Source organism: Condylura cristata, unplaced genomic scaffold, assembly GCF_000260355.1.
Source record: "Condylura cristata isolate star-nosed mole 26May11 unplaced genomic scaffold, ConCri1.0 scaffold00009, whole genome shotgun sequence".
Taxonomy (NCBI): domain Eukaryota; kingdom Metazoa; phylum Chordata; class Mammalia; order Eulipotyphla; family Talpidae; genus Condylura; species Condylura cristata.
Window position 1 is genome coordinate 45,240,091 of NW_004567110.1, and position 22,192 is coordinate 45,262,282.

At 35.0% G+C, this 22,192-nt stretch overlaps 1 protein-coding gene across 6 annotated transcripts in view; it reads left to right on the top strand.

Moving 5' to 3' along the window:
* Positions 1-22,192, top strand: part of EYA1 (EYA transcriptional coactivator and phosphatase 1) — a 147,149-nt gene that overhangs the window by 41,910 nt on the left and 83,047 nt on the right. For 4 of the 6 annotated variants that reach the window (XM_004679806.2, XM_004679804.1, XM_004679807.1 and 1 more), the window contains 2 exons: positions 14,118-14,200; positions 14,591-14,777. In XM_004679806.2, coding sequence (XP_004679863.1) covers positions 14,118-14,200; positions 14,591-14,777 — 270 coding nt within the window. Of the gene's footprint in view, positions 1-14,117; positions 14,201-14,590; positions 14,778-18,227; positions 18,232-22,192 lie in introns of all 6 variants that reach the window. The other 2 variants (XM_012722915.1, XM_012722916.1) reach the window with 1 other exon arrangement.

Sequence of the window (22,192 nt, forward strand, 5' to 3'; positions counted from 1 at the left end):
GTTCGGATTTTGAAACTATAGGTAAAACATGCTGTAGTGAAGTCAGATGGGATGAAGGCTAGAATTTACATCGGCAAGTCTGTTTATGAGAATATCTATCCATTATTATAATAAGCCAATTATTATCACAAGTCTGTAAAGTACTTGAAAGCTTTTTTCAGATAACTAAACATATCCTGCCAATTTTTTGTACTACAAATCAGCTGAACACATCCTATTAGACATTTTAATAGTGTCAAACCATAATTGAATTAAATCTCTGATCACTAATTTTTGATTGAAGGAGTTCTTTTGAGTCTTTATCTGTTATTTACTTTTATTTTTGCATAGAATAACTGGGGTGTTGGTAACAGGTGCAGGGGGTGAGAGCTGTCACCAAAGGTAGAATAGGTAGTAGAACAGGTGGATTTATTGATACATGAAGGGGAGCAATGGGCAAGACAGGAGAGGTCTGCTGTGCCTTATGTGGGAGGTCAGCTCCTTGGCTGGGGATCCAACCCAGGCCACTGGGCTGATAGCGCTGGGATGTAACTCCTAGGCCATCAGGGAGGCCCATCTGTATCTTTTATGTATTTCTCAATTGCCATAAAAATATTTGTTAATTGAAGAAAAGAGGAAAATACAGAGAAGCAAAAATAATAATCAGTTATCCCCCAAGTGCATTTATTACATTGCTTTGATATATAGTCTTCCAAATGCAGTATGTGATCACATTATGTAACATAGTGCTGCAGCATACCATTTTCAGTACCAAATATAATGTAAATATCTTTTCTTGTCAATAAATTCTATTCTATAGCATCATTTTTAATAAGATTTACTTATTTATTCATACAGTACTGGGGTACAGGTCAGAGGTGCAGGGGCGGTGAGAGGATTCACCAGAAACAGAGTGGGGAGCAGAATAAGCAGACTGACAAAGTACACTGCTGGGGGGAGCAGCGGTCAGGTCAGGAGAGGTCTGCCTCACTATGTGGGTCACCTTTGGGGCGGGCAGGGTTCAAACTCATGCTGAAGTGGCTTTTTAATTCTTAATGCTGTGTTTTAACCTGCTGTGCCACCAGCGAGGGCCTCTATAGCATCATTTTAATAGCTGTGTGGTTTCATAGATATATTACTTAGTCCCTCAGTTATTGAACATCTATAGTTATGCTGTGACTATCCTATGTGCATCATTAATTACTTCCTTGAGTAAATATAAGTGTAATTTTTAGGCAAACTGTTTTTGGATTCTGTAAGGGTTATATTTTTATGCATGAAAGGACTAGGGATTACAGTGAACACATTGGAGAAAAGTTCACTTTTTTAAATTGTCATTTTGGTACATATAAGGTTTTATTGTTTTATGCATTTTTTTCCCAATGGAGAGGATAGTTTTTGTTTTTGTTTTCCCTGCCGTGGCGATTATCACCTTTGTCTTATTATTTCTTACATTAAGGTTACTAATCCTGTGTGATATTTTATAGAGGTAGTTCCAGTTTATCATTTTAAGAGTCTTGTTTTACCTATACAGAAAACTAAAATTTTATTGGGTCATATCCATTCATCTGAATTATAAAATCTTTGATATATTTGGTGACTATGAATTTTAAGCTATTTAGTATTTTAAGATAGAAGGATATTATATGTTTGAATCCCAAAATCCTAGGCCATTCTGGAAAAATGTGTTTCTATGCATACTAACTACCTGTTGAGGAAAGAGATAAATGGGACAAAAAAAGTGGTGAAGAGATGCTATCAATGTATTTAATAGCCATGGACGCTGATAATGAAATAGATCAGTAGCAGACAAGCTGTTTGCTTTTAGAGCATTCATTCTTGTCAGGGAACAATGGAAAGACAAATCATACAATTGCAAAGTCTTTTGAGAACTATGAGGGAAATTAATGTGCCATCATGAGAAATCTAATTCTCCACTCTATGCCAGGGTCAAGTGGAGGAGAGAAGTGGGTCCTATGTGTCAGGAGGAAACAGGTGATGTGTCCTCTGCAGAGGCCAGCGACTCACGCTTGGCTCCTGAGCCAGGCTTTTGGTTACAGTGCAAAATTTGTGAGTTAAGCATTTAGAAACTTTTTAGTAGGATGGCTTCACTTGTAGGAGGAATGTAGGGGAACCTAGTAAGAGGTCGGGAAAAAAAATGTTTATAATAAATAACAAAATTAACAGGTAACCTTAAGTCAGCAATACTCTGCAGTATAGGGTGATGGAGAGGGATCAGAACAGGGGAGGGAAAAGCATAAGGGACTGTGGGGATGGTTCATGAGTGAATTGGTGGGGGGAATTGTATAGGGAATACATGTGAGAGGAGAAAGCATTTATTATACAAGAAGGAACAGTGATGTAAAATGTATATAAAAGAAAAAATGTATATTAAGATTTTAAAGACATTTTTATCTTATTCTTTTACTTATATTTTACATCCTTTTTCATTTATTTAAAAGACATGTTTGCTTTCCTTTCTCAGGTGTAGACCCCATAGTTTCTGCCACCAGTACAAGACAGTACTGCTGTGAGACTTATCCTAATCCTACTCTCTACTACAACAAGAAACACTTCTGAAGAGGACAATTCAATATTTTTGAGGACAGCATAATGCTAGAATAGAGAGAGGAATGGAAATGCAGGAGAATAAAGAATCTTAATTTTGAGGAAAAACTTAAAGAAATAAGGACATGAACAGCACCAAAGAAAGCGTTGTTTTTCTGCCACCTAGGTTTCATTGCATTTGGGCTCAGTTGATTTATTGTGTTTTTTTGTGTGGCTCCTGGTTGAAATCTTTCCAGTGGGATTGTAGAACCCATTTTCCATGATTGAGGTTATATTTAATATGACCCTTGGCTTGAGGTATTATTATAATGGTAATTGACACACTTTGAGATTATTGGATGTAATATGACTTTCACATATCAAGTCAGATAATAAAATGCTATTGACTTGAAACTTGCCAATATGATGATGGATAATGATGTATACTGATTTATAATATGATATAGACTCCTTATGGCTGGACATGGATAATTAAATCCTGCATCAGAACAGCATGATTTAGAGCTGTCAGCGGCTCCATGCTCTACATGCACATGCAACATTTATAGGGAAGGCTCTTAGTGAAAACTACAAACACTCAAAATGTGATTGCCTATTGGTACATTTTCTGTAGAATGGATAAACTCTTTAAATAATTGAGACACTGTGTTACATAACTAGCTATATAAGTAGTTTGCCAGCTATGAAGCTGTTGAAAAGCTTTTAGAGAACTAACTCATGAGTGTTGTCTATGCTTTAACGTAACACTTCATGACACATAAGGAATAATTAGTTGGTGCTTTGCAGATCTGCCTAATCTTCTAAATTAAACCAGCCTTGGTGTCCTTATTTGGTCCACGTGATCCTTCTGGATCCTTTTAGGCACCAGCATTTACCACTTCCACCCAGAGCAGGTTTTTTGCATGGACCTTTTTAAGCCAAGCAAAGATTGGATTTTCATTTTATATACACATATATTAACACTCTAGAAAAAGAAAACATGAGGGCTTGGGAGATCTGATTGTTTTCTTCTTTGCTGCAAGATTGCTGGAAAGTTTTAATTTTGCCTTATTTAGGTCTTTTGTACATTCAATGAAAGATTGCAAAAGTAAGTTAAATAAAAGGGACACAATGTTTCTGTCCATAGAGAATTCTAGAATTTACCACTTGGAAATGAAATCCTGGCTAATTGTTTTTGATACCTTCTGGTTCCCAATGTAGCCTTAGCATATCTGGAAACTTTTAGAATGGGTGAGGAGGCTTTTTCACACCGTATTGACAGGCATTATGTAGATGAGTTGCTGAATGGTTGAGCTGGGATGGACGAAGTGGGTAAATTGTGTAGATTGTGTCATATTTTCAGAATTGCTCACCAATCAAAGGATACTGAAGTAAGAGTGAAAGTGTGTGGTGTATGTAGGGAGCAAGGAATCTCAATTCACTTATGAAAAACAGCCTCAACTTTTTATTTACTGGAGAATTTTACAGACTGCCCAGGGTCATCAACAAGTTTTATTCTCTTTTTATGTAGAAAAAGCCACTGACTTGAAATCAAACTTTTAGTTCATTTTTTAAAAATTCAAATTGCAAAGCATCCCCACTCATTTATCTCAGCACCCCATACAGCCCACCCATATAGATTTAAGAGTTCTAGCTACCACAGGAATCAAACTGTGTTCATCATTTTGAGGCTATCCTATGAAGAATGTGGAATTTTGTTTAGCAGTCTTTCTGAGATAAGAAAGTGCAAAAGATTTTTATACACAAAGAAAATCAATTAAAATTTAATTCAGTCACATAACGGAGCTAAAGCTTCAGCTTTGAGGAAAACCCAGCTCTCCATAGTTATTTAACTGAAATGATTCTCCACAGTTGGGGATAAGTAAAGATGAGTCTTTACTCATATTTTTCATCTCCACACTCTAACAATATAACTAAAATATACAAATGTTTGTTAGAAATGGAGAGGTTTATGCCATCTTGAGTTAGAAGTTAACAACTCTAGTTTTCTGCATTTGGAGAAGTGGATTTGAAAATTACCATGATAAAAATCTTCAACTCCTGTTAGTTTGTTGTCATAATAGGATCAAAGCAGTCTCCCCGCCCATCATACTAGTAGGGGGAGGGGAGGCAGTGGTACTGGATGCTTTCCTGCATGCTTTCTTGCCCCAAATAGCAGTGGCTGTGAGGGACATTACCTTCACTGAGCGCCAAGGTGTCAGGGAATTACCATGATAGATAGGAGCAGCTACACAGATGCTCATGCATGAAACTCAGAAGGCTCTGGAAACCACTTTGTTTATTTTTCTTTAAGCTTTACTGCTCTCATTTAGAGAAGAAAAATAACACAAAATTAGCCTCCCTCCATGTACATAATGTTATTCTGTTAAAGAGATTGGAGTTCAAACTAGTGAGGAGCTAGTTAGGACAGAGGTTTGTTTAAGGGCACAACTTTGAGCCTCAATATGTCTCACTTATCCTGGGGTTCATTGTAAAGTAGGAATAGTCAAATAAGGGAAATCCCCCTTCTTTCTTTTAGTCTACCTGCCTATAAGTACATAATTGCAGCGTTTCCATTTATTAGCCATTTAAAACCTCAAAATAGATTGGCAAACTGTAATGATAAATTTTTTCACTATAAATACAAATGGTATTTCCAAGAGGAAAAATGCCAAACTCCAAAATAGGTGATTTTAAGAAAATATATCTTAAACCTCTTTTGTAACCTGCTATGATAAGTCATTTGATAGTTGTACTTTCTGGGATAAAATGACACACAAAAGTTGGAATTGAAGAATAACTGTTGCAACTTGCAGTAATGTTCAAAATTTCTCAGTTGCTTTGCCAGTCTACTCAATATCTGTATTTTAGTTTATGGCTCTTTTACATTTCTAGAATTTATTTTTTTGCTTATATATATATATATATATATATATATATAAAATGATTACCCATTTCAGTTCCTATGATAATTCTGTGTTATTTCAAGTGACGAATCATTGAAAATTGTATGGAGATTTTTTTTGAAATCTAATAATAGCAATAGTCATTCAGTGAGCAATCCCCACTTTATTGTCTATATGACTTTTTTTAGTTAAATACATAGAAATAGTTTAAGAATAATAAACCAAATGTTTTGCAATCTTTACTACACAAGGTACATAATCATCTTTAGAATATAAAAACTATTACTGGGGTCAAAGGAAAATTTGGTCATTTAAATCCTTCTTATAAAAGAAGAGGAAAACTTTGGTTTTAAATAGCCCATCTGGCCTTCAGAGGCTTTTCCCTGGGGAGCTGCACTAACTTCTGCCACATAGATCGTGCCTGATGATGGACATAGCCCATGGCGAAGAGGCCAGGGAAGGAAAGCAAATGGACTTCTGTGAAAATACACGAGGGACAAATAGCATTCTGCTTGCCCAGTAAGTGCTAGAAAATGCTCTAAAACTTGGGAAATACAGACAGGCCCCAGCAGGTTCCAGCAGTCTTAACTTGGCTGGGATTCTGGTTTTTTAATGTGATTCCTTGTTCTCTGTGAAGTAGACCTCTGACCTACACGATATCCTTTTTTTGTTTGTTTGTTTGGTTTTTTTTTTTTTTGAAGTTATATTGAGGCAGCATTAGCCCACAAAATTTTGATTTAACATTTTAATTCATAAGTCAAAGTAGACTGGGTTCTTAACTATGAATGTGTAATAGAAGCCCAGTCATTTAATTAACAAATTTTCAGGGATTGATTTATTTTTCAACTACAGTTTCTTAGCACCTAGAGAACAGGGTGACCGAACAAGTCCTTCTAGCAAGACTGTTTCTTGTTTGTTACGGTTAACAAGATAACCACCCTTCCTCAGTAGGAACCTAGACAGTGACAAGAAGAAAGCAAAATCTTTGTAAAACACTATCCCTAGACAAGTTGATGAAATTTATTTTTAAAGTTATCAACTGGCCTAAAAAGACAATTACAAAGGAATAGTCTTTTAGAAATGAGATAGTGATTCCAAGTTTATTAATTTTCTCAGGTATATTAGCCTTTAACTGTGTAACAAAAATTAATGCTGCTTTGATAATATCCTCTTTCCAAGTTATGGAATCAGGACATCTAAAGGTGTATTTGGTAACATAGAGTGGAAATCAGTGGCCTGGACATGGCAATATGATCATTCTTTAACTTGAGAATCCTTGAACAAGGATATCACCATTCTGTTCTGCTTCTTGGGAAATAACAAGTCTCCCCTCATGTTCTCCTCAGCTTCCTCATGAGTTAAATTGGAAATAGCCTGAGACAACAGATACAAAAATACCCAAATACAGATCATTGTGGAAATGTAAGCTGTTATTGCATTCTGAAGTTGAAATGCTTCATATTGCAAACAAGACTCTTGTTTTCATTAATATACCCTGAAACTACAAGCAAATATCTGAGCTAACAGAGGTAGTATCTCTTGGGACATGTGGGTCCGTACTATAAGGTCAGTACTTTTTAGGATGCCTGTATGATAGGTGGATGTAACATCTCTGCTTCATCTCTGGGGACCCAGGGTACTCAGCTTAAATAAGGGAGTTTTTAGGAGCTGTTCAAAATTTATGATGCCTAATCAATTTAAAATTTGATTTAAGTTAAAACTGCTGGATTTTATTCCTGGAGTGTTCAAAATATTTCAAATCCTTCCAGAGGTAAATTTAATTTTCTCCATATAATTTAAATCTAAAGTAGTCATTGTTATCTGTTTTATCAGATAAGCCTTTATATATCATCTAGTTGGTGTTTTTTTTTTTAAGCTAGCAAAGTGTGTGTCCTTTAAATAAAATCTGAGAAATACACTCAATTGTTAGTTTTCCTTTCCCACTCTGTCATTGCCAAGCAAATAATGAAGTAGAGATTTACTTTTCCTCACCTGATGTCTACTGGCCTTGGAGTCAGCCTCGCAAACTGCCTACGGCTACTACACAAAGTTATAGAAAGCCTTCCTCCTGATGTCCTTCCTGCCCACCTGTTAACTTGGGTCATAGTCTCATATAAAGTTTTGTTAATTTTCAACCAGCAAAAGCTGGTGGTTCCCGGGTGCAGAAGATAGAATGGACCGAGCAGGTGTGAACTATAAGCTGATGAATGCCAAGTGGTCCAATCAGCCATAGGATTGAAGACCGTCCAATCAGGCTTTTAGATGGTGGGAGGTCTTGTGTGTGGGTGGGGGTGGGTGTACTGGGACTCCTGCAAGAGGCTATATAAGACGGGCAGACGCCAGTTTACCAAGCACTGTCTGAGGAACGTTCTTCCAGACCTCCGAAGAAGAATGAAAAAGTAAGAAGCATCTAGCAGTCAACTTCAGAAGAAAGAAGTTGAAAAGCGTCTCGAAGAAACCAAAGAGCACTGCAGAGGCCAGTGGCCCCTGGCTTTGCCTCTTGCATCACCTGAAAAGGAGCACCAGAGGCTCCCGACCTGATGTCTCAGAGTTCTTTGCTGTTGGTGTGGGCCAGCAATTCATGAAGAGCTGTAATGCTGGTGAACAGTGGTGACCGGTAGGACTGGTCAGTGCTGCCCAGCTCTACTGAAGGGTGACAGCAGTCTGTGTCCAAGTTACCTCTGAGAGATGTCCTGCTCCCGCCATTGCAGTTTGGGCTAGCATCTGGTGTGCTCCTACCTCCTGACTTGCTATGGGCTTCTGCGGCCCCACCTGTGAGCATCTCCAGCTGCGGTGAGTTAGATCCCGGTCTGCTGCTGGCATTACCAGCCCTGGCCGGGTTGTCTGGAGGGCAACATTTTGGGTGAGAGGCTTTTTTTTATGATTGTTGGACATTGTGGACACAATCTGGGGTGAGCGTGTTTCATGCGGCTTTAACAGCCCTGTTTGTTAAATGCACCCCATCGTCACTTTTCCCTGAGCCTGAATGGTCTTTTCTTGGTGTGTGGGGGTGAGTACCCATGGAGAGTGGCACTTTTTAGAGATGTAGCCCCTGCCATAGTCTCTTTTCAACTTAGCAGGCTAGATGAAATTCTTAAGCACCAGTTCGTCTCACACTTGAGCGCAGATAGGAGCCTTGGAAAGCAAGAGACATGAGTGATTTGTCCGTCTGTATGGGAAGCAGATATGTAACAAGGATTTTAGGAATTTATGGTCAAGATGAAAACTTATTACCAAGATAGCGATCCCCCTTCCCTCCTCCGTTCCTTGAAAAGGGAATCAAAACCGTAAGATTTCCTTTGTCCCAATATACTTTTATTTCTAAGTTCACACTCCAGATCCTTGAGTTTTTCAGTTAAAAGTGTCCTTTCTTTTTCTGAACTTTTTTCTTATACAAATGATCAGCAACGTCTGTCTCCTACCTTTAGCCATCACCCTTCCACAGCCCCCTCCAATCCCAGTTCCTGTAAACCTTTCAGTAACTGATCTCTGGATAGTTTCTTTTCACCCATGCCAGGAACATACTTGTAGCCCGTTTCTATGCAGAATTGTATTTCCTTTCTCAGTATAACCAGGTTGTATTATTTCATTTACTGAGCAGCTCCTCAGAACATATGTTGCCTGTGTAGATAATGGAAACTAATGGTTACTTTCTGTTGGCTTAATCATTTTGTATGAATGTGTTAAAATTTCCTCAGACAATGGACCTCAGTGATACCCTCTAGAGTAGTAGTTGTTCTCATAGGGATTTTTTGGCATCTTAGACTGGAAATTAGTGTCTCCTCTCCTGAAAAAAAAGTTGTATGACTATAATTTTTCATAATAAACTTCAATAGAAAGGAAGTTCTTTTTTAACAAAGGAGTGTTTCCACCCCCACCCTACATAGAGCACAATTTAATTCAGAATTAATATTGCATATTATTGGAGCCCATCAATACCAGGCTCCTTAATTGAGAAATATGGGTTCTAAATGGAAATTCTTTCTACTTTGGGGGATTTTATAATATGTTATCACATCAAATTTAAAGTATTTTATCAAAGAATATGCCTACTCTTTACCTAAAGGTAATTTTTATGTAAACTCACTTGTGTCTAGTAAGAAAAATACTTGTGTATATTTTTTAATAAGGGCATTCTGAATACTAAGCCAAATTCTGTGATCCAGCTTTACAATCAAAGACTGGTAAATCTACAGAAACTTTCAATAAGTTGATCCTGTTTTCCTGGCCAAGTCTCCCTCTCTCCCCTGTGCTGTCTGTGTGTAGGGGGATGATGGGTATGCTCTCTCGCTGGGCTTGCCCAGAGTAGGAAGAAGGTTTAGCAGCTGCACACTGTAACTTTATTAGCATAATCATTGTTGTTTTGCCTTTCCTTGGTGGTGGTCTAAACTTTGCTGAAATTCACCTGGTGGTATCAGCACTGAAACTGCATGAGATCAGCTATCAGTGTATGATGAATAAACTCCCTGTGAACTTTAGCCCAGATCAAGGGTAGAAATGCTCAAAACAGTCTCTAAGCTTCACCCATCTAAATGTTTCTAATGAGTCTAGCCACTTTTTTTTATGTAAAAGAAAAACTTACTCTATTCAAAAGTTACATGAAGTAGTTGCTAAAATAGCTATACAATTGAGAAAACTTTAATGCATTTTCAAATAAAATAGGTTGAAAGAACATTGTCCTGACCCTAAAACCACACATAGCTTATGAATTTTTACATCCACTACATGGAAACTATATTACTTTAGCCTAACCCTCTTTCACATATCAAGTTGTTGTACAGATAAGTAAAAGATGAACAGGTTTCTAACAGGTGGTAAGTACCCGATGGATTTTATCTAGTTTTAGTGTCACTGTAGTTTGTGTTCTGGGGATGTTAGTCTGGGTTGACTACAGATACCCATTTTTTTTATGCACTCAGAGATCTTTTATTAGCCAGTTTGGGCAAAGGACCAACTAGTTTAAATATAATGGTTAATTATTAATTTGTACTAATTGGTTCATTGCCAGTTAGTACAAATTAACAAATGCTGATTAATAATTCATGGATCTATATGTAAAGTATATGGTTGAAATGTATATGCAAAATAGAGATCTATATATATAGAAATATATAATGTATGTACGTGTAATATATACCATACATATCTTAATGCCAGAGCTAGAGAGAGTGAGATTCAGCAAACCAAGGCTTAAGGAAAAAGAATGAAGAGGGGCATTCAGGGAAGGTTTTTCTGCAGAAGGGGGATTCTAGTCTAGCTGAACTATGAAGTTGGTTAGATGCTAGCCAGGATACAACGGGAAGTAAAAGGAGTGCTGCATATCGCTTCTGTAATGTTAGGCTGGAATGTGCATCAGAGTAGATTGGGTTACTGGGAAGAGACCAAAGATGTCCAAGTGATAAAATGAAATCAGGTCAGATAGGACCTAATAATAGGCCCTGGTCAGGGAGTTTGAATTTTATCTTAAGGACGGTAGGGAACCACTGGTGGTTACTTTTTTTTTATCTGGGAAGTGGGTAGATCAGATATGTGCATTAGCAAAGAGAGTCTGTTTCCTTCATGAAGAAGGAAGTGGAGGGGCCAGAAAGTTATTAGGAAACTGGCAGAGGAGGCAGTTGTAGAAATTAAATGCTGGTGGCCTGGACAAAAAGTTCTCTGCCTAAGTCCTGCATGAATCCAGGCAGGCAATCTTTAAATCCAGTTCTGGGTGGTGAAAAACTAATATTGCCTGAATCTGATTCTCTATTATATACACCTTTCCCTGAAGTAAGTTAGACCCTTTTGGAAGTTGCATTAAGTCTTCTAAGCCACTGGAGTGCCATTAAACTCTTGGTTCAGCATACTAAATGGAATGGAATCTGGGCCCGAAGTCAGCCAACAAATGAATATAACTTATGTTGAATTTCCAGCAAATGTACAGCCTTAGAAGTAACATTTAGTCTGAAAAGTCACTTGGGTACATTTGGAGCACTGAACTATGATTTACTTGGTCATACCCCAGTGGCCTGTCTGAACATTATAGCTTCCATGATCTTTTCTACTTTGTTCCAGGGTATGACTTAGAGAATGAAAACATCCATTTTTAAAATATGTTTTCTATAGTTTATGCATTTTCTTGGTGGATAGGGATTATTAGGGTCAGTATTTACTGTTCAAAAATATGTAGTAGAAATGAAAGTAGCCAGTCATAACTTAGAAATGTATAGTTTAAATGAAAGTAGCAAGTTATAATCTAGAAATCTAGAGCTTTAATGAAAGAAACAAGTCAAAAGCCAAAGTGATTTTTTTTCCTATCAAGTATAAATAGTGGTTAAAAAAAGTCTTGATGTTCACACTTAATACAAATAAATCTTAGACTTTATAAGGAAATGCTTAAATGTTCATTTTTTAAATAAAGCTTGCTATTGTATGTATTATATATAATCAAAAATAACTGTCCACTGATAGCCATATCCATGAGATTTAATGTTTTAAAAAATTAAAGCTTGGGCCCTCCCTGGTGATGCTACAGATTAAAGCCAAGCACTGTGAAGCTGTCTGCAGACACTGAACAAGTTCGATCCCTGGTCTGGGGTGGGGGCGGGGTGGGGTGGGTGGGTGGCAGTTAGGGGGTGACCCACATGGCATAACAGACCTCTTCTGACTCGCCTGCTTCTGGTCTGTCCCCCAGTTCTTGTGTGTATAAATAAGTCTTACAAAAAAAAAAAAAAAAGCGGAAGCATTTTGCGAAATCTTGTGAGGTCCAAGATCTTTGACTCATCATTTAATCCCCATATAGTTATGACCATGATCCCAGTGTTAATATGGGAAGCTTGTCTCATGCGGTCCCAATGTTCATAATAAAATACATGTTAACAGTGTGAGAGATCTCTCATTATCTATGATGGTATTCTGGGAACTTTGACTAATAGATATTACTGAAGTCCTCAAATAGGAGTCTGTGCAATAACTAAATTAGATGTTATCTTAGGAAATATTTTCCTAATGAAAAAACAAGTCCTCAGCTCAATTTTCAAATTTTATACATACTTAATAAGTAGGGAAGAATTTAAATATGTGAAGATACTGTCTATAAATAACTAATGGCATATATAATTTGGGAACAAATAAATAAGGGAAAGATAAATACACTGAGACCCAAAATACAAAGGGGGAAATTATACATTTGAGTGGTAAAGTGATTTGTTCAAAGGCCAAACAGTTTGTAAGGAATGAACCCAGAAACTGTTTTCTGACTCTTAAGCCAATAATTAAATAATTAGTAGCAAATATACTTGGTATGTATTGATTACCTCATTACACCTGAAGTCATCACTGAGTATCTAGTTCATATGGAAGACTTCCTGATGAACTGCCATAAAAAATTTAAATCACTGCTCTTTCTATTTATAGAAACAAGGTAAAATAAGGATCTGAGTAAAATTTTCATTGGTTTTATGAATGTTATATGGCCATAGATTATACTGCTCCATAGGTAATACTTCTGAGATGTTTTCGCATTTGAAAATGTTTTATACTCTTAAAAATATTTCAGAAGTGATCAACAAAATCCATTTTTGCTGCTTAATTATTTTGACAAAATTGAAAAACTTTCCCATATTAACATTACTATTATATACCATTTGGACATATTTTATTTCCTGAATAACACTATTTAAGCACTAAGGTGTACCTTCAGTATTACTAGAAGTAGTATTGAAGAACATCTTTTCTAATTTTTGTTGTATAAATCTCTATTTTTTTTCTTAGGCTAAATACCTGGCAATATAACTGGATTAAATTACTGGATTAAATAGGATAAAACATTTCTCAATAATTCATTAAGATTGTACTTAACTTGCATTCCCATTTTTGCAGTATCCAAATGCCACTTTTCACATATTTGCCAATTCTTGATCTTGTCTTTTTAAAAATGTTTGCCAGTATCAACATAAAAAATAGAGGGTTGTGATTTTGCATAATTTAACATTAAGATAGTAAATAAAGTGAAAGAAGGAGCTAAGACTTGTTCTTAATATTTGTATCCCACACTCTGCTCACTGGTTATTGAGTGTATAACTAGTAGGCATACATGTGTTTTACATATTACAAATGCTATCTAGATAAGTGGATTGTGTGTGTTTTTTTTTATCTAGACAGCATCTGTAATATGTAAAACACCATGTTCCTCTTCTTAGTTTTATCAAATATTCCAATTACTGCCCTACATTCTTTTGTGGAATGAAATTATCAGCTTTTTCAGGCACCATTTTAATGATAAGTACATATCTGAAATCATTTTTTGAGTTAGCAATAATGTTATTACCACTGAATCTGATCCCATCATTTTACATTTAGCATACTTGACTGTCAAGATATTAAAAATCCTCATATGCTTTAAAAATCGGAAAGCTCGGTATCTGATATTTCTGCACAAATGTATAATTTCCTATTCCTGCACAAATGTATAATTTTGTTCATTGTTACTTTTGTTCTCATAAATTCAAAGCACTTTAATTTTTAATCATTTGTAATAAAGCATAGCTAAAATTGTCAACTATTTTAAGATGATAAAATTGACCATGCAGTGAGTTATGCTGAAGACAAAGCAAATGCAATGAACTCTGTGTCTTATCTAAATAGTAATATCTTAAAGGAAATATGAAATAGAAATTGAAAGCTGTTTTTGTTTTCATTTTCTTTTAGGTAGCAGTTTTACAACATCGTCGGGATTGTATACAGGAAATAACTCACTCACAAATTCCTCCGGCTTTAACAGTTCACAGCAGGTAATTTTAAAAGTCAATTTAACTTCTGAAATTTAAAAATATGTTATTTCATAACATGTATGAAGAACTATCTGTGCTAGACTCGAGTGGGGATATACATATATATATTTTAAGTCTCTCTAACCATCTTTGATGAGTTGTTCGGTTTTCAAACTGTTTTAATTTTACCTGCTAATCTAGTAAAGCATGGAATATACGAAATAAGACCATTTCTGATCTTCGATGAAATTTGTTTTCAAGTCTGAGTACTTCAGACGTTGTGTACTCAAGTACACCTTGTGAATTCTGAGAAGGCGTAAAAACACTGAGCATGTTTACAGTTATTCTTAGAAATGTAAGAAAGAAATCTCAGTATTCTGACAGATGATTCTGTGTGTTTCCATTTGGTAGGACTACCCATCTTACCCCAGTTTTGGCCAGGGTCAGTACGCACAGTATTATAACAGCTCCCCGTATCCAGCACATTACATGACAGGCAGCAACACCAGCCCCACGACACCGTCTACAAATGCCACTTACCAGCTTCAAGAACCACCATCTGGCATCACCAGTCAAGCAGTTACAGATCCCACAGCAGGTAATGACGTGCATTTTATTAGGCCTGCCGGCTGTATTTCTGGTGATTTAAATGCATTTTCTACAGTCATAGATCCATGCAGTGGTTGCACAGTTTTGGCAAGGCCTAAATATAAACCAAGCGTGATCACAGCATTATGCGTATTTTATTTTTTATTTGCTTAAAAATTGTTAGCATAAGGTATGTATACTTCAAAAGATATTACACAAAAATATACTCAGATTTTCAAGGTACAAATATTTTAGATGCATAATTAGAATATTTAGTTAAAATGATTTGCACACATACTGAATATAAAGAAGGCACTGCCTTAAACTTATCATTAAATATTTAATATTTTTCAAAAATGTCAAGTACACTGAAGGGCTGATCATGGGATACAGTGATTCCCCAGCATCACCCTTTCTTATTCTTGGCCATCTGTGATTTTCCTAACAATGTGTCTCATATGGGCATTTTTCATAATTCTGCAATATGGTGAGCCATTTCAAATGAAAGTCTCTACTTTTCTGGAAATTCTTCTATGTTTTTGATACTTCTTCCCCTCCATTAGTTCTTTCTGGAACTCTTAATAAGGTATATTCTTAATTTCCTGAATCAGCCTCCACCTTTATTTCTCATATTTTTCTCTTGTACTTATCCTCTGCTTATTTTAACTTTGCAAAAATGGATTTCCTTTTTTTTTTTTGTGGATTATGAAGTAAGCCATTATCCACAAAGAGCCAGAGTTTCTTATCCTTGCTTTTAATTCCTAGAGCATAAAGCCCTCTGTGTTGATTCAAGTGAGATTGAAAGGCTAACTTCTATGACATTCATGATCACAGAGTGCTGATTCTAGGTGGTTACTCTAATTCATAAAGGAAAATGTTTTATGTAATGGGTGCAAATTTTGTCTCTAGGTTTATTTTATAAATATTAGAAAACCTCTTTCACTCCCAAAAAACTCTTTAAATTTTAATGTTCCACCCTTTCTCTTAAATGCATGCAAACTTTGTTCAATTCTAGAATAAATGTTACATCTTGCTTGTTTTCCAATTAATTAATAATATTCAACTTTCTACTGAACATTTTAACTCTAAAACATGTTATCTTTGATCATCATATTCCATTTGCTTTTATGTATCAAATGCTAGCTTACTATGGCATCCTCACTCAGTTCCCATGTGTAAATAGAGTATTTATACAACTAAGTATAATACTCTCCTGTCTTTTATTTAGATTTAATATCTGTGTTAATCAACTGAAGACAAATTTTTGATGGGGGGGTGTTGGATTTATTGAAGAAGTTATTGTAGAACTTTTCTCTCTATTTCTATAAACTTCATGTGAACCTGATGAGGAAACATTGTGGCTTTGTCCCAACTTTGGAGAGGTTTTGTGTTTACAAATGAACCATCTGGGTCATAGAAATGCTCAAGGACTAAAAGGGCTTTTTGCAAAGGGATAGGTTTGTGAGTGATAAGTAGGGCTCTCTGAAGAGTGAGGAGTACTTGAATGAGAAAAGGAGTGAACAGAATAACTATGTAACTTACAGTATTTTGATGGTGACAAATACAATTATGAAACTGGTATGGACTTAATTATACTACTTTAGCTAAGATTGATTTGAGTTTTTTAAAAACAGGACATTTGGTCAAATCATAAAAGTTTGTCTGTGAATCTTGAAATAAGTGAATTTTACTTATTAAAGGGATGTTATGTGGAAAGAAAGTTTGTCCAAGATACAAAGCCTTGCTATGTGAGGAATAATGAAAAAAATTTAATCTTCAAAAGGCATGTATGATATTTTAGATTGATTTATTTTTAGGTTATATTTGAATAAATTCTTAGTGTTTTAAGTTCTTAATTCAGTTTCAGGGTCTTTATGGTTGTAAGATAAAAATGAACTGAACTGGGAAAAATAATATTTTTCAGATTTCTTATACTCATCAGTTCTCTCTAAAGTGAATGAATATGGGTCAGGTTTTCTTCTGTTGGATAGTTTAAAGTGGAAAGCTCAGTGAATTTCCACAATGAAAAATTCAAGTCAGATTTAGTCTGACTTTTTTTTTTATTATTATTGTTTTCATATTTGTGGTGAGACTATAGATTCAGCCCAAGTTTTTCTGGTGTTAACTTTTCTTTCTTATTGGTTATACATAAAGTTAAATTGTCCTCCTTGTTGAAATGGAAGTTTGGATGATAAAGTACATAAATTCTCCAAAGTACTATAAAGAATAATTGTTACATATTACCTAATGTTTTTGTTTTGAGATAGAAATAAAACTAAAATTTGTGAGTCTTTTTGTTGAAAAAAATTACAGGTTTTTATTTTAATTTTAGTAGAGCTTGTGTTTAGTGTTAGTGTTTTCTAATACTGAAAAGTTAGCTTGTCACTATCTGATCTTAAGTATAAACAGGTTTCTGCTTTTTCATTTCATGGACTCATGCAGTCCAGATTTATAACGTGGTCTTCATAAAGTACAATCTTTTCTTGTATTTTTCATAGTCTGTGTCATAATGAACAGCTAAAGATAACCGTGTAAGGTTTTTTTCAGGGTAAATATGTTTGAAAACAGGACTCATTTATTCTCATGTGTCTATTTTAAAGCTATATGAATAGTAGGTATCTTTTATGTCCATGATACTGTTCAGTATTTACTTATAAGCAAATAAATCATGAAACTTTAGTTCAAAAAATGATCTTAATGTGTTTTTGATTAAATATTACAAGATATTCTCATTAACATTTACATATCTTAAGATATGTACAATACACTAAAAGAAGCATAACTTGAATATGGAAACCAACTTTTTTGCCTATTTACAAACTAAAAACAGTGCTTTTGCATTCATATTAAAATGAGTTTGTTAAGTATGCACTGAAATCTTAAAAAATTTTACGTTTTCTGGAGATGTGCTAATGTGTTGAGAAACAGCTTTGTCCAGAAACACTTCAATTTATTTACTGGATTTAAAAAAATCATATATACTCTAAAATAGCAATGCTGATTTAGTCCCTACCTCTTAACAGTTGAAGAGTAACCGTTTTTCCCCCAATATTTGGCAAATAAAGATACCATGAACATTTGTGTGAAGATTATTAATATGGAAAAAAATGTTCCACTTGTTTGGGTAAAAGTCTAGGAATGTGGTTGCTGGATTGAATTGCCAGGGTATGTTTAACTTTATGAGAAAACCACCAAATTATCTTCTAAAGTTGGCTATACCATTTTGTGTTCACACTAGCAATGAATGAAAGTACCTCACTGGCATTGCCTGTTGTCAGTATTTTGGGTTTTGGTCATTCTAATAGATGTCTAGTGTTATCAACTCGAATCAATTTGCATTTCCATTAAGAATTATGGAATGTTAAGAATAATGTTGAGAATAATGAACAGCCATATACCAGAGACATCTTGTGGAGGTGGAGTGGGGAATGGGATCAAAAACGCGGTTGGGGGTGGGGAGGGAAGTGCATGGGATTATGGTGATGGCACACAGGTGACTTGATGATGGGAAACCTGCGAGGAATTGAGATGGAAAAAAATGTAAAAATGTAAAATAAACATAATTTAAAAAAAAAACAAAAACAAAAACCAGTGAGAGGAGGGAAATGCACTGGACTATGGTGACGGCACACGAGTGATTTGGTGATGGGAAGCCCACGGGGATTATAACTGAGATGAGAAAAGGCCCAAAATGATGTAAAAGTAAATTATTAAAATAAAATAACAAAAAAGTCAAAAGAAATTACAATGTTGTTTACCATATTGTATGCTTATTTGCCAACTCTATCTTCTTTGTGTCTGTTGAGATATTTTGCCTATTTTTAACAGGTTGTTTTACTTGCTGAGTTTGAAGATTTCTTTGTATTTTGGATACAAGTCCTTTATCAGATACAAGTCCTTTAATCAGATAAGATCAGTAATTGAAAATACTCCCCCCAATCTTCAGCTTTACTTTTCATGCCCTTAAGAGTAATTTTTTTTTTGCAGAGAGGAAATATCAAATTTTACAAAGTTTCCCTTAGTCATTTTTTTTCCTTTCATGGAACATGTTTTTAGTGTTGTATCTAAAGACACATTGCCACACTGAAACCTACAGAATTTGTGTGTACATGCGAGCACGTAGTATAGTTTTTACTTCAATTAAAAAATCAGTGATCTAGCTTTTCTCCTATGTCGTCATTAATAAGTTTCATAGTTTTAACATTTTGTATTTAGGTTTCTGATCAAATTTGAATGAAGTTTTTGAAAGGTACATGGTCAGTGTCTAGATTCGTTTTTTGACATTTGGCTGCACAGTTGTTTTAATACCACTTGTTTAAAAGTCTTCGTTCTATTGAATTGCCTTTATTCCCTTGTGAAAGATCATTTGCATATACTTATGGGGGTCTATTTCTGAACTCTGTTACTGACCTGTCTTGTTCTTTTAACAATACTACACTATGGTGATTACTTTAGTTTTACATTCAGTCTTAAAGTTGAATCACTCCTCTGACTTTGTTCTTTGACATTGTATTGGCTATTCTTTATTTTTTACTTTCTATATAGAGAATCAGTGTGTCACTTTCCATCAAATAACTGATGCTTTGATTAGAATTACATGGCATCAGTAGATCAATTTGGGAAGAACTGCCATCTTGACAATATTGAGTCTTTTGTATATAGATTTCATGGAATATCTTCCTTTATTTAGATGTTTATTTTTTTAAATTTTTTATTAAGGTAACATTGTTTTATAATAATGTTTATGATTCAGAAATATGGAATCGAACTTCTTCAGAGAAATGTGTCAACACACCACACCCCAGCCAAGGCAACCATAGTCCTTCACCATAGTGCCTTATGCTTCTTTCCACCTGTAATCTCCATCCAACCCCTTCCCCACTGGCAGCCTTATAGTCAGACTTCTAGAGGTTCTTTTGGTTTGGTTTTGTTTGACTCTGTGTTTTGCTTCTTTATATTCCACCTATGAGCAAAACAATCCCATATTTGTCTTTCTCCTTCACTAAATATAATCTCCTCCAGCTCTATCCATGTTGTCATAAATGACAAGAGTTCATCGATGCTCATAGCTGAGTAGTGTTTGAAGTGTGTGTGTATGTGTACCGATCAAATAATATGTCCTTGGGCATTCCCTTGCTTTCATCACTTGGTTATTGTTATAGTACTGCTATATATCTCTTCAAATTAGTGTTTTGACATTCTTTGGGTAGCTACTTACGAGTGATAGAATTGTATCATGTGGTTGATCTATATTTTTAAATATTTTGGAAAACCTTTATACTGTTTTCCATAGGAACTGGAGCATTCTACATCCCACCAACAGTGTATGATAGTCTTTTTTCCTCACATCCTTGCCAACTCTTTTTGTTTCTAGTCTTTTTGGTATGGGGTCATTCCCGTTAAGTGTAAGATGGTGTCTCGTGGGTTTTTTTCTTTCCCCTGATAAGAGGTAATAAGAACTTTTTTTTCCCGTGTACTTAGTAATCTGTGTGTCTTTGGGAAAATACCTATTTAGGTCCTCTAACCATTTTATTTTTTTTAATTTTTTCTTTTTTTCAAATTATTGTTCTTTGTAGATCTTTGATATTAACACCTTACCAGGTTATGCACAACTATTTTCTGTTAGTAGGGTATCTACATTTTAATGCTAAGTTTTTTCACTGCACAGAAGCTTTGTAGTTTGAAGTAGTCCCCTTTTTCACTTTTGCTTTTGTTTACCTTACCTTGCCTTTGGGGTTAAGTCCCCAAGTACATAACTGAGACCAATATTGTGGTATATGTTGTCTGTTTTCCTCTGTATATTTTATGATTCAGATCTTACATCATTAAGCCTTTAATTTTGAGTTAAATTGTATATGGTAGTTTCATACTTTTGCAGATTGCTGTCTAGTTTTCCCAGTTCTATTGGTTGAAGAGACTTGAGGCTTTTCTCCAATGTTGATTAAATATCCATAAGTGAGTTTATTTCTGTATTCTTAATTTTATTCTATTGATCTATGTGTCTATTTTTCTTATAATACCATAATGCTTGATTTTCATTAGATGGAAAGATTTTCTTTTGTCAGTTTTATGATTTTCCTCAAAGTTTATACACAGATTTTTAGATTCATATACATTGTTTTGTGCTAGTATAAATGATGTGTTTTAAATTAAACTGCAAACTGTTCATTGCTGTTGAAAACCAGTTGATTTTTTTGTATGGTATTCCTTATCTTTCAGCTTTGCTATAATCATCTATTAGGTCAGGTTTTTCTTTTTATGTTGATTGGTATTTTTATATAGACAGTCATGTCATTTGTGACCAAAGAAAATTTTATAGCTCCCTTCCCATTCTAAATATCCTTTTCTTTATATATATAAAAGGATATAACTTTATATCCTTTTCCAGTCTTACTACATTATCTAAGACTTCCATTACAGTGCTGAGTAGGAGAGATGAGAGGAGGCTTCTTTACTTTGTTCTTGATCTAAGGAAGAAAATACTGTTTCTTAGTATTGAGCAGATGTTGTCAACTTGAGGACAATTGCTAGTGTCATGAATGGGTGTAGGATTATGCCAGATACCTTTTCTGCATCTGTTATACGATCATAAGATTCTGCTTTAGTCTGTTATTTCTCAATATTGAACCAGCTTTTTTTTTTTTTTTAAGATTTATTTATTTGTGCATACAGAACTGGGGTACAGGCCAGAGGCTCAGGGGCGGTGAGAGGCTTCACCAGAGACAGAGTGGGGAGCAGAACAGGCAGATTGACGAAGTACACTGCTAAGGGGAGCAGTGGGCGGGTCAGGAGAAGTCTGCCACGCCATGTGGTTACCTCCAGGGCAGGCGGGAATTGAACTCATGCGGAAGTGGCTTTAGCTTCTTAGTGCAGTGCTTTAACCGCTGCGCCACCAGGGAGGGCCTGAACCAGCTTTTTATGCCTAGAATAAATCTCACTTTTCCCTGCTGCAAAATTCCTTTATTGTTGGATTTCATTTGCTTATATTTTGTTGAGGACCTTTGCATTGATGTTCATGAGCTATATTTAACTGAAGTTTTCATTTCTTTAATGCCTTTGTCTAATTTTGATATTTATTAAGGCCAAATTACTCAATAAGTTAGGAGAGCCTCCTCAGCTTTGTTTTCTGAAACAAATTATAGGAATCATTATCATTTGTTCCTTAAATTTTTTGTAGAATTCACCATTGATAGCATCTGGATCTAGCTATGTTTAGGATTATTATTTATTCAAGCTTTTAACAAGTATGTCTACTCAGATTATCTGTGGTTTTTTGAATTAAGTTTTAGTAGAATGTATATTTCAAGGAATAGTCCAAATCATCTAGATTATAAATTGTGGGCATTCATAATATCGATTTATTATTATTATTATTATTATTATTATTATTATTTTATTTATTACAAAGTTTATTTTTACATCATT